This window comes from Triturus cristatus, chromosome 6 (genome assembly GCF_964204655.1).
Source record: "Triturus cristatus chromosome 6, aTriCri1.1, whole genome shotgun sequence".
NCBI lineage: Eukaryota > Metazoa > Chordata > Amphibia > Caudata > Salamandridae > Triturus > Triturus cristatus.
The window spans coordinates 932,146,669-932,160,784 of record NC_140589.1 but is presented as its reverse complement, the minus strand read 5'-3'; the positions used below and the strand labels follow the sequence as shown (position 1 = coordinate 932,160,784).

Genomic DNA, 14,116 nt, shown 5'->3' with positions numbered 1-14,116 from the left:
GGGGCTAACACATCAGCACTGTGCTCCACCCAGGTCTCGAGTTGGAGTGCATCACTCTCAGGATCGTCTGATAGCAGAGGAGTGGAGGTATCCAACGCCTCCCCTAGAGCAGATGGAGAGACTCAGTGGAAAAGTCTTTGAATGTTTACCCATTTCTTGGTGGGGTCTGAAGACCCCTCCCTGACCTTGAAACCGATAAGGCAATGATCCGACCACACCAGTGGAAGGGGCAGATCCACCTCGAGCTCTGCATTGGGGAGCATTTGGTTGAGGATGTGGCCCTTATTGTGCATAGGGTGGGAGACATAAGGGACCAGGTTAAAGACTGCAAGGGACTAGGTCAGGGAGATGACCCTGGGCTCAGTGGGTTTATCCTGATGGTACAATTTTTTGACAATCATGTGTAGTGGTCTTCACTATTCACTTTTATCTGAGACTGATCAATGTGCCCCTTTTGCTCAATTTCAGTTATTCAGTTCCGCATGGCGGCATTGTGAGTATTCTTAGAAGCTAGCCATTTACACTAGTCCCAGTTTTGTTTTTGCAGTCATTTACATCTTTTCATATCCCATTTTTTCTAGAGTATTGCCCTGCTATCCATTGTGTGTTTGTCCTCATTATGACCTTGATATTAACACATAAAGTTGAATGTAAAAAAAAATTCTTTTAATTCAGTTTTGGTACAACCAACAAACCCGTGAAGACATAGGGCCTCATTACGATGTCGGATGGACTTACGTCCACCCGACACCGTACCCGTCTGGAGCCACCCGACCATAGGTCAGTGGTTCCAACCGCACAATATGGATGTGACCACCCACAGGGCAGTCAAAAACATAAATTTTCCTATGGCTGCTTGTGCGGTCGGAGACAAAAGCCCGAAGCACAAGCTGCCATAGTAAAATGGATGTTTGGAAACATCCCTGCACCGTGTGGCAGGCACTGTGAGGAAGAGGGTGCAGGGATGTTTAGAGGGCCACGGTGCAGGGATATTTAGAAAGGCACCATTGGTGCCCCACAGTCCCCATAGCGGAGAGCAAGGGGGGAAGGGGCCCTTCTGAAGGCCCCAAAAGTCACTTTCCAACAGCCTTTCAATGTTGTAAAGGCCGGCATGTAAAGGCTGTCGGAAACCGACATTGTAATGCCTACAGCGGAGATGAGGCTCTGTGAGCCCGTCAGAAGAGAAGCGAAATTCCCTTGTGGGTTTCCCTCTGACCGCCATCATCATAATACGGCAGTCGGAGTGAAACTGTCAAGCCCAATACCTGAATCTAGATTCTTCCACAGGAACCGAACGGCTGAAGTTCCTCGATGATTTTTTCCCAACTCCCCAATGCCCCTAAACCAGAATCTCTCTGATATCATAAGCAGGGGGGAAAGGGGAATGGGACAGAAAGAGAGACTGCCACACTGGTGTCTTCGCTGGATACTACCCAAGTAGGGACTATCTGCACCTGCAACATTTAGCACAAAATTATTATAGCTCAGAACGCCTAACGTACCCTCTAACGCTTGCAATTCTAAACTTCTAGTACAGTATGGTTACCTTGTCTTGTGTGGAACCTTGCCTCTCTCTGGTAATATGGGCTTTCCAATGTAATATTTTAATATCAAAAATGTCTTTAAATGGTGACTGACGCAGTATAATTAAAGTGTCTTTTTCACTTTCATTCAGCAGGAGACAATGTTCCAGAGCCGGCACTGCAGAGTTGGTGAAGTCGGTAAGTATAATATATATATATATATATATTCCTGCTTACTTGTAGAGTTGAGTGCTGGAAAAACCCCAACTGCAAGAGATGAGGAGTGCTCCGGAGATTTTAAGTAAAAGGTCGTCTTTATGAATCTCAGTGACTGCTAATGAATAGTATCTTCTCATAAACAAATGTCTCTAGTGAGTTTCCAAAAGAATTGTCTTTAATTTTGAGTGAAAAAATTACAAGCTCCCAAAAGGAAGTAGGAACACTGGAACGATCATTCTGGAACACTGATAGTCTTACTGGAAGAAAAAACTCAAGTGACTGACTATCGTTTGCCCACTGAAGGTTTTATCTGACCTAACTATAATGCACTAACGAGTGCTGCCTCACATAAAAGGATACATTCTCTGGAAACTGGAGCGTTGAGGGAAGCGGATACTCTCTCTCAGGAATTACAGAAAAAAATACCTCACCAAGGCGTCACTGTATGATACGAGCGTTAGAACCTCGCAGAAATACAGTTGGGAGATTCAAATGAGTCTGGAATCAAACAGGAAAAAACGGCACGTTCTGAGGAGAAAGAGAACGCGTAGCAGCCGACGAAGGTCTTCAGTTGAAGTGCGCCGGTAATCAGGTGAGCGCGCTCGATACAGCTGAGCTGTCAAAACAAGGGTGCAACACTAGAGCGCTAACCCAATAACAAGGGCCGCCATGTTGGAACAGTGTGAGGTGCTTAATGTTCTCTAACTATAATTTTGCAATTAGCCACGCCACTAACTGAGACCAATTAATGGGGGAGTGCAACAGTGAATAACCTTGCTTAAGTTTGAATGTAGGACCCAATCGCTTAGGTTCTAAACAACCTTGACCTATCCTGACAGTACCCCCCACCAAAGCCCCTCTCTAGGTTTCTGTGGATTAGTCTGGTGGAATTCTCTTATTAGTCACGAAGCATGAACGTTTGAACTGGGCTCCTATGATCTTTCTTCCGGGCCAAAACCCTTCCAGTCAACCAAATAAAATAATTGACCCTTCTTGCATTTGGAATCTAGTATTCTCTTAACTTCAAATTCTTCTTCTGATTGTACTTGAATTGGAACTGGTGGTGACAAACGTCTCAAATTAGAGGGACTTCTTTTTACTAAAGAGACATGGAAGGTCGGATGAATCTTAAACTTACTAGGAAGTCTGACCTTAACACTAACAGGATTCACCATCTTGTCTACAGGATAAGGACCCACAAATCTAGGTTGAAATTTTCTATTTCCTCTCAACCTCATATGTCGAGTAGAAATCCAAACCTGATCTCCTGGCTTAAAAACTGGGCTAACCTTTCGTCGTTTGTCTGCCTGCTTCTTATGTGCATTCTTGGACTTATCTAGGTTCTCTGAAGCCTTTTGATACGCTTCTTGCAACTTCTGTATAACTTCTCCAGCTACTGGAACCTCCACCTCAACCTTACCTAGCAGCATATTTGGATGTCTCCCTGAGTTCAAATAAAAGGGCGAGTAACCAGTAGAAGAATGGATTGAATTATTGTATGCAAATTCAGCTGTTCCCAGAAAATCCGGCCACTCTCCCTCCTGATCCATTAAATAGAGACGTAAATATTGCTCTAAATCCTGATTAACTCTCTCAGTTTGCCCATCAGTCTCGGGATGAAAACTGGTGGACAAACGAGAATCAACACCTAGCCCCTTCAGAAAGGATTTCCAAAATCAGGACGCAAATTGGGGGCCCCGATCAGAAATCACAACTTTGGGAATCCCATGGAGTTTCACTATGTTCTGAATGAACAGGTTCGCCAATTGGGAAGCATTTGGAAGGGCCTTTAGAGGAATGAAATGGCTCATCTTAGAAAAATGGTCCACAATGACCCAGATAACTGAGTAACCTTGACTGGAAGGCAGATCTACAAGGAAATCCATAGAAACTGTATGCCATGGGTAGGGAGCTACAGGCAAAGGCATGAGAAGACCCTGTGGAGTTTGACGATCTACCTTTCCTTTAACACATTGTTCACATGTAGCCACATGCTGCCTCACTTGAGCTTCCATGCCAGGCCAACGAAATGATCTTTTCAAGAGTTCCAAAGTCTTTTTAACACCCTTATGTCCTGCCAATGGGTGGTCATGAAACAGTTGAATCACCTCTTTGCGGAGGTCCTCATTTGGCACAAAAGGTTTTCCTTGGAAAAAAGGTTTACCACCCTTTATTTCTCGCTCTGGTCCTTTCAACTTCCAAGATTCTAACTCACTAGGGGAGAGATTCTCCTTGATCCTTTCTTCAAGTTCCTCGTAGACAGTGGTGCTCACAATCTTTTGTTCTGGGATTATATGCCCTTGTTTTACTTCTTCTTTCCCATCACCAACATTCAAACGGGATAACGCATCGGCCTTTCCATTTACTGAACCCGGCTTGTAGGTCAAGACAAAGTTGTAATCAGCAAAAAAGAGTGACCACCTGAGTTGCCTTGGAGTGAGAGTTCTGGCTGATTTCAAAAACTGTAAGTTTCGATGGTCAGTGAACACTGTTATTTCATGTTTCGCCCCAAATAGGTAATGTCTCCATTCCTGAAAAGCATCCTTTACCGCCAACAATTCCTTGTCTGCAATGGAGTAGTTAATCTCTGCAGCTGATAACTTACGAGAATGATAAGCCACAGGATGGAGTTGGCCAGTATCCTTATGCCGTTGAGAGAGAACGCCTCCAATAGCCAAGTTGGAGGCATCTGCTTCCACAAAAAATGGTTCCGCCAAATTTGGATGTTGCAAAACAGGTGCCGTAATAAAGGTTTCTTTCAGTAGTTGGAATGCCATTTCAATTTCTGCGTTCCACACAACCTTTTCATTCTTCTTAAGCAATCGTGTAATGGGACTGACTTTCTCAGAAAAGTTTTGAATGAATCTTCGTTAGAAATTGGCAAATCCCAGGAAACTCTGTATCTCCTTTACTGATCGTGGAGCAGGCCAATCCTTAATGGCCTTCACTTTTGTGTCATCCATGAACACTCCTTCAGACGAAAGAATGTAACCTAGAAATTCTATCCGAGTAGAATGGAAAACACATTTCTCCAACTTTACAAACAGCTGATGTTCCAGTAGACGCTCCAAAATTGCTCGGACATGCTGCACAGGCTCTTTTAAATTTGTGGAAAAAATGAGAATGTCATCAATATATACTACGGCAAAGCGGCCCAAAAATTCTCATAGTAAATCATTTACAAAATGCTGAAAAGCAGACGGGGCGTTGCATAGGCCGAAAGGCATAACTTGATATTCGAATAGCCCAAATCGAGTTCTGAACGCTGTCTTCCACTCATGTCCTTCAGTCATACGAACCAAATGATTTGCCCCTCGTAAATCCAATTTGGTATAAACTTGAGCCTCTTTAACTTGATCCAAAAGTTTGGAGATCAAAGGTAAAGGATATCTATTCTTTTTAGTGACCAAATTTAATGCACGATAGTCAATACAAGTTCTTAAACTCCCGTCTTTCTTTGGAATAAAAAAAAGAGGGGAGGAGACCGGTGACTGGGACGGACGGATGAATCCATTGGCAAGATATTGATTTAAATAGTCCTTTAAATGTTTGTTCTCAGCTTCTGATAACGCATAAATGCGACTACAAGGTAAGGAAGTTCCCGGTTCCAATTCTATCTTGCAATCATACTCCCGATGTGGGGGTAATTTCATGGCTTCTCTTTCATTGAAAACTGCCTCCAGATCTTGATACTCTTCAGGAATACTTTGTATTTCTACGGCACAAATCATATGAGTCTGTTCCGCTAAACAAACTGATGGAGATAGTCGAGATTCAATTTTGTCGGAATCAAAACAATGCTTGACACAATATTCTGAATTCAAATCTATTGTTCTTTATGCCCAATCAATTTTCGCATTGTGCTCTGTAAGCCAGGGAAGTCCCAGAATCAACTGGAATTGCGGGGCATCAATCAGATTGAAACTTATTATACTTCGATGTTTCTCTGGACCCAACATCGTGATCTCTTCAGTGTCATAGGTAATAGGTCCAGAAGAGAGGTTGGTGCCATCCACAGCTCTCACTGGCTCCGGTTTATCTTTTTTGACAAAAGATATTCCTAAAGACTTAGCGAATTGAATATCACAAAAATTTCCAGTAGCTCCGGAATCAATCATTACCGAAATTTCCTCCACCTTGATCTCTCGAAACAAAATTTGACTGGAAATTATTAAATGAGGAGCAGACGACTGAAGGGTGTTCACTAACTGCTGAATGTTTGGAGTTGTCTCTTGTACAGCTCCCACCAGAGCAACTCCGCCTACTGATGGGGCCTGTCTTTTACCCATGATGAATTCTTAGGCTTCTTTGGACACTCCTTAACAAAATGGCCCGCACCGCCACAATACATGCACAACTTCCCTTGACGTCTTTTTTCTCGTTCCTCTTTACTCAAGGGCCCACGTACCGTACCTATTTGCATAGGTTCTTCTGTAGCGCCGTGTTCACTGGTCTTTGGTGCTTCGGATTTCATCCTGTCAAATCTGGGTGGAATTTGTCGGATTTCTTTCCGCCGCTCACTCCTTCTTTCAAATTGACGCTGATCTATCTGCAGAACCAGATCAATTAATTCTGATACATTGGTGGGCCTCTTCGGAATCTGAGCAAGGCCATCCTTCAACTCATCTCTTAGACCTCTGTAAAAAATTGCAGCTCGTTTTGACTCGGGCCAATTTGTTTCTACAATTAGTTTATTAAACTGAGCCAAATAGGCCACCAACTCACGATTTCCTTGTTTCAGGTCTAACAGCTCATTGTCTGTGGCTGAGAGATGGTTCTGCGATCAAAAATCCGTAGAAACTCAGCCTTGAAACCTTCAAAATTGTAAAGAACTGGATCATTCGTATTCACCAAAGGCATGGACCAGGCAGCAGCATCTCCGCTCAAGTAAGACAGCATGAAAGCAACCTTAGATTGATCCTCTTTAAAGATGATGGGCTTACACATAAAGTGTAATGAGCACTGTGTGAGGTAAATTTGAGCCCTATGAGGATCTCCCTGAAATCTCTCTGGAGGAGCTAGCGGAATTGTGGGAGACATGGCATGGATTACCTGAGTAGTTAACTCAGAGGTCGAGGAAGAAGGGGTAAATGTTGCGGGTTTCTGCTCACTGAAATTTGGACTTGGGCTAATAGCTAGTTCATCAATTCTTTGTCTTAAATAACTAGCCTCTTGATTAGATTTTCTAACCTCCTCCCTAGTTTCACTCAATTGCTTTTGTAAGACTTCCAATATTGATGCCAATGTCTTGACATCAAAACCTTCAGCCATTCTGTTCGGGTGGAGTGAATAGGTAGGGCACTTCAATCTGTCAAGCCCAATACCTGAATCTAGATTCTTCCACAGGAACCGAACGGCTGAAGTTCCTCGATGATTTTTTCCCAACTCCCCAATGCCCCTAAACCAGAATCTCTCTGATATCAAAAGCAGGGGGGAAAGGGGAATGGGACAGAAAGAGAGACTGCCACACTGGTGTCTTCGCTGGATACTACCCAAGTAGGGACTATCTGCACCTGCAACATTTAGCACAAAATTATTACAGCTCAGAACGCCTAACGTACCTTCTAACGCTTGCAATTCTAAACTTCTAGTACAGTATGTTTACCTTGTCTTGTGTGGAACCTTGCCTCTCTCTGGTAATATGTGCTTTCCAATGTAATATTTTAATATAAAAAATGTCTTTAAATGGTGAGTGACGCAGTATAATTAAAGTGTCTTTTTCACTTTCATTCAGCAGGAGACAATGTTCCAGAGCCGGCACTGCAGAGTTGGTGAAGTCGGTAAGTATATTATATATATATATATATTCCTGCTTACTTGTAGAGTTGAGTGCTGGAAAAACCCCAACTGCAAGAGATGAGGAGTGCGCCGGAGATTTTAAGTAAAAGGTCGTCTTTAAGAATCTCAGTGACTGCTAATGAATAGTATCTTCTCATAAACAAATGTCTCTAGTGAGTTTCCAAAAGAATTGTCTTTAATTTTGAGTGAAAAAATTACAAGCTCCCAAAAGGAAATAGGAACACTGGAACGATAATTCTGGAACACTGATAGTCTTACTGGAAGAAAAAACTCAAGTGACTGACTATCGTTTGCCCACTGAAGGTTTTATCTGACCAAACTATAATGCACTAACGAGTGCTCCCTCACATAAAAGGATACATTCTCTGGAAACTGGAGCGTTGAGGGAAGCGGATACTCTCTCTCAGGAATTACAGAAAAAATACCTCACCAAGGCGTCACTGTATGATACGAGCGTTAGAACCTCGCAGAAATGCAGTTGGGAGATTCAAATGAGTCTGGAATCAAACAGGACAAAAACGGCGCGTTCTGAGGAGAAAGAGAACGCGTAGCAGCCGGCGAAGGTCTTCAGTTGAAGTGCGCCGGTAATCAGGTGAGCGCGCTTGATACAGCTGAGCTGTAAAAACAAGGGTGCAACACTAGAGCGCTAACCCAATAACAAGGGCCGCCATGTTGGAACAGTGTGAGGTGCTTAATGTTCTCTAACTATAATTTTGCAATTAGCCTCGCCACTAACTGAGACCAATTAATGGGGGAGTGCAACAGTGAATAACCTTGTTTAAGTTTGAATGTAGGACCCAATTGCTTAGGTTCTAAACAACCTTGACCTATCCTGACAGAAACCCTCGATGTCGGGCGGAAAGCCTCTGATGGATTGTCGAAGGCTTTCTGCCCGACATTGAAATCAGACCCACAGTAACTCCCCCCTTCATCCCCCCTCAATGGCACATCAACTGACATACAGACAGAACCCTACATCTACTACCCAATGTCCATCCATAGTGTGCTATAAAAAAGTTAAAACCACCACTCTCTGCTCTTGTGACCCTTCTTCACGCCTTAGTCATCCCTTCGGGCTCTTCTTCCGAGAAACCCTCTTCCATCCCCTTCGATGATCCCCACACTTTAAGAAAGTTTTTTTGGCATCCTCCTGTTCTTCCACTCTCATATATGAGTTCATATTATCCATTGTTGCCTCATTGGGCCCCGTTTGCTACTCCCCTTTTGTATCACATCTCTCTGTGCCTCCATCAGAGCCACATTGCAGAAAAGGAGCATGTCTCTATTGAGCATTTGTTCCCCCCAAACCCCCAACATCACACCATTGGTATTTAGTGCCAAAGATTCCCCTAGGGCCTGTGAGATTCTACTACGTACCTCCTCCCAGAACCTGTGAATTTCCAGACAGTTCCACACAGTGTGTACAAGCATGCCTCTCTGTGTGCATCTCCACAAACATCTATTCAATGCTGTTCTGCCCATTGCGGATAACCTAGTTCTGGTGTAATGGGCTTGTGCAAAACCTTGAACTGTTTCAGCCGAAAACCCGCTTGAAGCGCCACTTCCCCCTGGGTACCTGCAAGCCTCTCCCACTCATCATTCTCCAGTCTAACCAGATCCTATTTCCATCTCTCGCACAGCCGCTGTAGTGGGTGAGCACCGTTTGACCAAAGCGTATTGTAGATGACAGAACTCACGTGGTGGCGAAGGGGGCTCCAATTATTCTATACTCCAGTGAGATCTCCTCCGGTATCTCTGTCGCTTGGTTAATAGGAGCCCAAAGTCGGTGCCTCACCTGAAGATATCTCAAGTATTGTCCCCCTGCAGCATATTTTGATGGAAGGTCGTGAAAGGTCAGCATGACCCTGTTTGTTCGCCAATACATCTCCCAGTTTTGATATTTCTATCAAATCCCACTGCCTATGGCCCTCAATTCACATTGGCACCAAACCGTCTGCCTGTGGAGTCGCCAGGGTGAGCAGTACCCACCATCCCAGTTATGTGGTCACTTTGCTCCTGCAGTCTACGACCATGGAGGTAGGAGCTGGTAGCCCCTTTGGGGGCTTCTTCCCAAAGTTCCGCCTCAAATACACCTGTGGCTCAAGGGACCTCCTGTCTGCCTAAAGGAAGGGTTCGGTCTGGTCCGCAAAAGATCACTTCTTCAGTACTCCCTCTTGTGTTGCCCAATAGAACAGGCGGAGGTTTGGCAGGACGATTCCCCCATCATGTTTCTTGTTAGTGTCTCCATCACTATGCGTGGCGTGCCCAAATCCCTGAGCAGAGCCTCGTCTCGGCATCCACCAATTTGAACAATTGTACAGGGACCTCAAACATGAACTCTTGCAGTGCGTATAGAAATTTCAGCAAATAGATAATTCTATAGAGAGCTGCCCTGCCCAGCAAGGACAGCGGGAGATGCATCCACTGGCTCACATTCCTTTTATATTCCCCAATCAGCCTGCCTAAGTTGCAGGAAAAGAAGAAGCTCCTATACCGTGTGATGTAGTTGCCTAAGTATCAAAACCTGACCCTTTATGGGGCAGCCCAAACTCTCTCAGGGGTCCATCCGCTAAGGGGTAGAGACAGGATTTAGTCCAGGTTATCTAGAGGCCTGGATAGCATCTGAACAACTCAAAGATCTCCAGAACCCTGTCAACTGAACCCTCTGGGTCTGCCAAATATATAGGACATTATCTGCATAAAGCGACACCACATCTTCCCAGTCGTAGACCCATCACAACCCCTGAAGCAGAGCATCATTTCTAATCCAATTGGCCAATGGCTATTGTGGGAAGGAGAGGGGACAGCTGACATCCCTGCCTAGTCCCTATTCCCAGGGAAAATTCTGCTGAGAGCACCCCATAAACATGCAGTCGGGCCATGGGATTGGTATAGAGCAGTTTCACCCAGGCCAATACCACCTGTTGGTATGGCCATCCCACAGAGATGAATGCATCTTCTGCCTCCAAGGCCACAAGTGCTACTGGCTCTCCCAGTCCCCCCGCCCATGCAAGACATTTAAAAAGGCACCTGAGTTTGGGCCTGGTGGACCTATGCAGCATAAAGCCCTATTAGTCCTGTGTCACCGCCTGGTGTATAACCGTCATCAAGCGGGTTGCCAACACCATTGCCAATAGTTTTACCTCCACATTCAGGTTCAAAATTGGATGGTAAGAGGAACACTGGGCAGGGAAGGCCTTCTTATGAATAAGGACCACAATTGCTTGTCTCTGATCCCTCAGCATTTTCCCCTTCTGTTTGGACTCACTGAGCATTGCCCGTATTGGCTTTATTACTTGGCTCCTAATACATTAAAAACTTTTAGGGGGGAAGCCATTTGGTCCAGGAGGTTTCCCATTATTCATTTGAGACAAGGTCTCTGTGAACTCATCTTCCTGGAGTTCCTCAAGAAGCATCACATCCTCCCTCCTAGAGTGGGCTTTGGGATATCTGCCAGAAAACCCCTCAATTCACGCTTGTAGGAGGTGTGCGGATGTGGGGCGTAGAGGTACTATAGGAAGTCTTCAAATGCCTGTGCCATTTCTACTGCTGATTCCACCTCTTGCCCAGTGGGTGTGGTAGTCTTTGCACCCACCTCTGTCCCTTCTCCCATCACTCAAGCTATGCTAGCAATTTTCCTGCCTTATTTCCCACCTTGTACAAGTTATACTGCTTAGCTCTAAAGGGTTCTCTCTCCCACTCCTGTCTTTGCCCTGCCACATGTGCTATCATCTGAACCCTTATCACTGGCTTATCGGCTTCCCATACAGTGACAGCAGAGGACATATTTTCCTTATTCTCCTCAAAGTATAATTTTGTTGCGTATTGTATTAAGTGTTTCGTAGCCCAGTCGGACCCAGTGATCAAGGGACCAACCCCTTTCAGTACTCGGATGGGATTGGAACAGTTTAATCCCAAGTGTGGAGCGGTCCTAGATTTCTCTCTGCAGGTATCGTAAGTCTAGAGAGATAGAGACGTCACGCTTTTCATCAAGAATGAGTACTGCCGTTCATTTGGGTGTGTAGATCACCTCTGGTCTGCCAGTCCCAAATCCTCCTCAAATCTGGTATCCGTCTTGGGGCATGACTCGCCTCTAACCACTCCAGCTAGGTCAACCCTTAGTGTGAGATTGATATCCCCGCCTTTCACAAGGGTGTCTGGCACTTGCAGGATCCAATCCCCCATTGCTGCTAATCCAGTTGACTTCATCCCTGGTAGAAGATACCATGAGGACATTCACACTTTCTCTCCCTGCCAGGTGTCTCACACAATCGGCAAGCATCCCTGGGGGTCTGCCCAAATGCCCAAAATCTGAAAGGTCACCAATTTGCGAGTCATGATACATGTACCACGGGCACTCCTCAAGAATCCTGCATGCGCAAGGACTGGATACTTTCCTCTCCCTAAAAACAACAATTGTTCCCCAGCAGGTGGGTCTCTTGTAAGAAAAGGAGTCTGGGGCATGTTGTGTCACAAAATTCCAGACAACCCCTCTCTTCAATTTATTGCCCAACCTATTTACATTCCACAACAGGAAGGTCAGTGGGTGTCGTTGTTCCTATGCAGAGTGTGTTATAAGTGCATGCTCTCCTCGCAGGCCTGATCATTCATTGGAGTTGTGGTTCCTGGCTGACACCCCCTCCAGTAGGACCCCAAGGGATGTCTCTCCGGCTGGGGTGCTCGCACCTCTGGTGTAGGCGGCGGATGCCTTTGTGCCTTCAAATAGTCTCAAACATCTCCCGCCAGCATGAAGAACCAAGATTTCTCATGCGTGGAGATTCAAAGTTTTGCCAAGGAAATTAGTGCGTACTTGAGACCCAGGGTATGGAAGTGGCGTTTCACTGGCAAAAATGTTCCCCCTGCGATTGGACTGTATTGGTTTTGTCCGGGTTAATATTCACTGAATTATCCTCCGTCGACCATGGGCCATGCATGCATGCCACCTGCAGAATGCGGTCTTGGTCCCTGAAATTCAACAGTCTGGCTATATTCGAGCTTGGGGGGCCACCAGAACTGCAGGGGCACCCTAGTACTCTGTGAGCACTTTCTAACGAGTAGAGTGCTGATGCCCAGCCACCCAGCACCACATCCAAGAGCCACTTCTCCACAAAGAGGTAGGCACTTGGGCCTTCAGTCTTCTCAGGGACCCCAATTATGTGCACATTATTACGTCTTGAGTGCCCCCCGCATTGTCCAGGTGTACCGTGCGGGTCTTTACCTGTGTTTGGAGCTTATACAACTGGGCCACATTCTCTTAGACTACAAGCGCGCTGTGAGCCTGCACCCTCTCCATTTCTGTCACTTTCCCAGCCAGCTTTTTTTGGTCAGCGCAAAGTAGGCCCAAGTCAAGTGCCACCATTTCGCTGCTTTGTGAATTTAGTAACAACTGGAACTCCTGAAGGAGCCGCCATATGAAGCCTGCTTCCCTCGGCTTCCACCCCTGCTCTAGTGACACACTGTGTGGCTGCCTGCCACATGGAGGCTCCTGTTGTCAGTGAGATCTCACTGCCTAATTCAGCACCACGCATCTACTACGAACTTGGTGAGAGACTGAACAGGCGTAGGCTGAGAGACAGTGAGATAGTGCTAAGACTACATCAAAGGGCGGGAAGTATGAGCTGCACCCAATGATCTACCTTGATCCCTGAACCTGCGGGGGAGGGTAGAGACAGGAAGACCCATGACGGATAGTAGTGGGTAAGTCAACAAAGAGAAGCACTAAGATGGACATTTTATTGCACTTCAGGGGATGGTTTGATTCTTGAGTCCTATTATCTCCCACATTTTCCTCCCTGAGAAGCCTGTGACTGCTCGCCGTATCCTTCCTGGGAAGCCTGTGATTGCTCATCCTCATTACTAGTGGGAGTAAAGTGCGGTACTTGGCCCAGTTTACACATCCATAGTAGTGCAGGCCCCAGGACAGGAGTGGTAAAAGGCCTAAAACCCCAGGTTCATGGCCCAGTAAACCTAGAGTGCCTGCGAGATAAGTAATGGCAGAAGAGAAGAAGTTGCAAAACAGAATTTAAAATCGATTTACAGGTGTGGATGGTAGCATAGAAGGGCAGAGTTGCAGAAGAATGGAAAGTAGGCTATGGGAAAAGATAGGGAGAATCCTGAAGATAAAATGAACATTGGCAAAGCAAAATGGTTTGTGCAAAAGCATTGAAAAAAAACAATAAAAAAGCCTGCTACAGTGGAAAACAAATAAAAAATGGTTGTTTTGTGTATGTAATGCATGTTTGAGATGAAGAATCAAATATGTTGTAGCAAAGTGTTCTTTTCAGATGTAAAATAGTCCCTCTTCCATTCCACTGAAGATGTAACTGTATATCCAAACAGGAGTGAGACAAAATACTCTGCTGGACTTATCCAAGATTTAATTGACAATAGCTCAAGCTAGTGTGTCTGAGCCAAAGGATCCAATGGGTGAAGGAGGTTGAACCATAGCCCCTTAGTGTATGTATAAAATACGTTTGCCATGAGTGTTGCAAGCAGGCATTACACGTCAAACCTGAAAACAGAAGAGGAGGACGAGGAGAAAACCAATAACATTGAGAAATAAAGAATGAAAGGAT

At 45.3% G+C, this 14,116-nt stretch overlaps 1 protein-coding gene across 1 annotated transcript in view; it reads left to right on the top strand.

The window, feature by feature from the left end:
* The window catches only part of LOC146820812 (uncharacterized), a 122,323-nt gene that overhangs the window by 98,816 nt on the left and 9,391 nt on the right, over window positions 1-14,116 (top strand). The window contains exons 3-4 of the mRNA XM_085609744.1: window positions 1,676-1,721; window positions 7,477-7,522. Of these exons, the coding sequence (XP_085465870.1) occupies window positions 1,676-1,721; window positions 7,477-7,522 (92 nt within the window). The remainder of the gene's footprint in view (window positions 1-1,675; window positions 1,722-7,476; window positions 7,523-14,116) is intronic.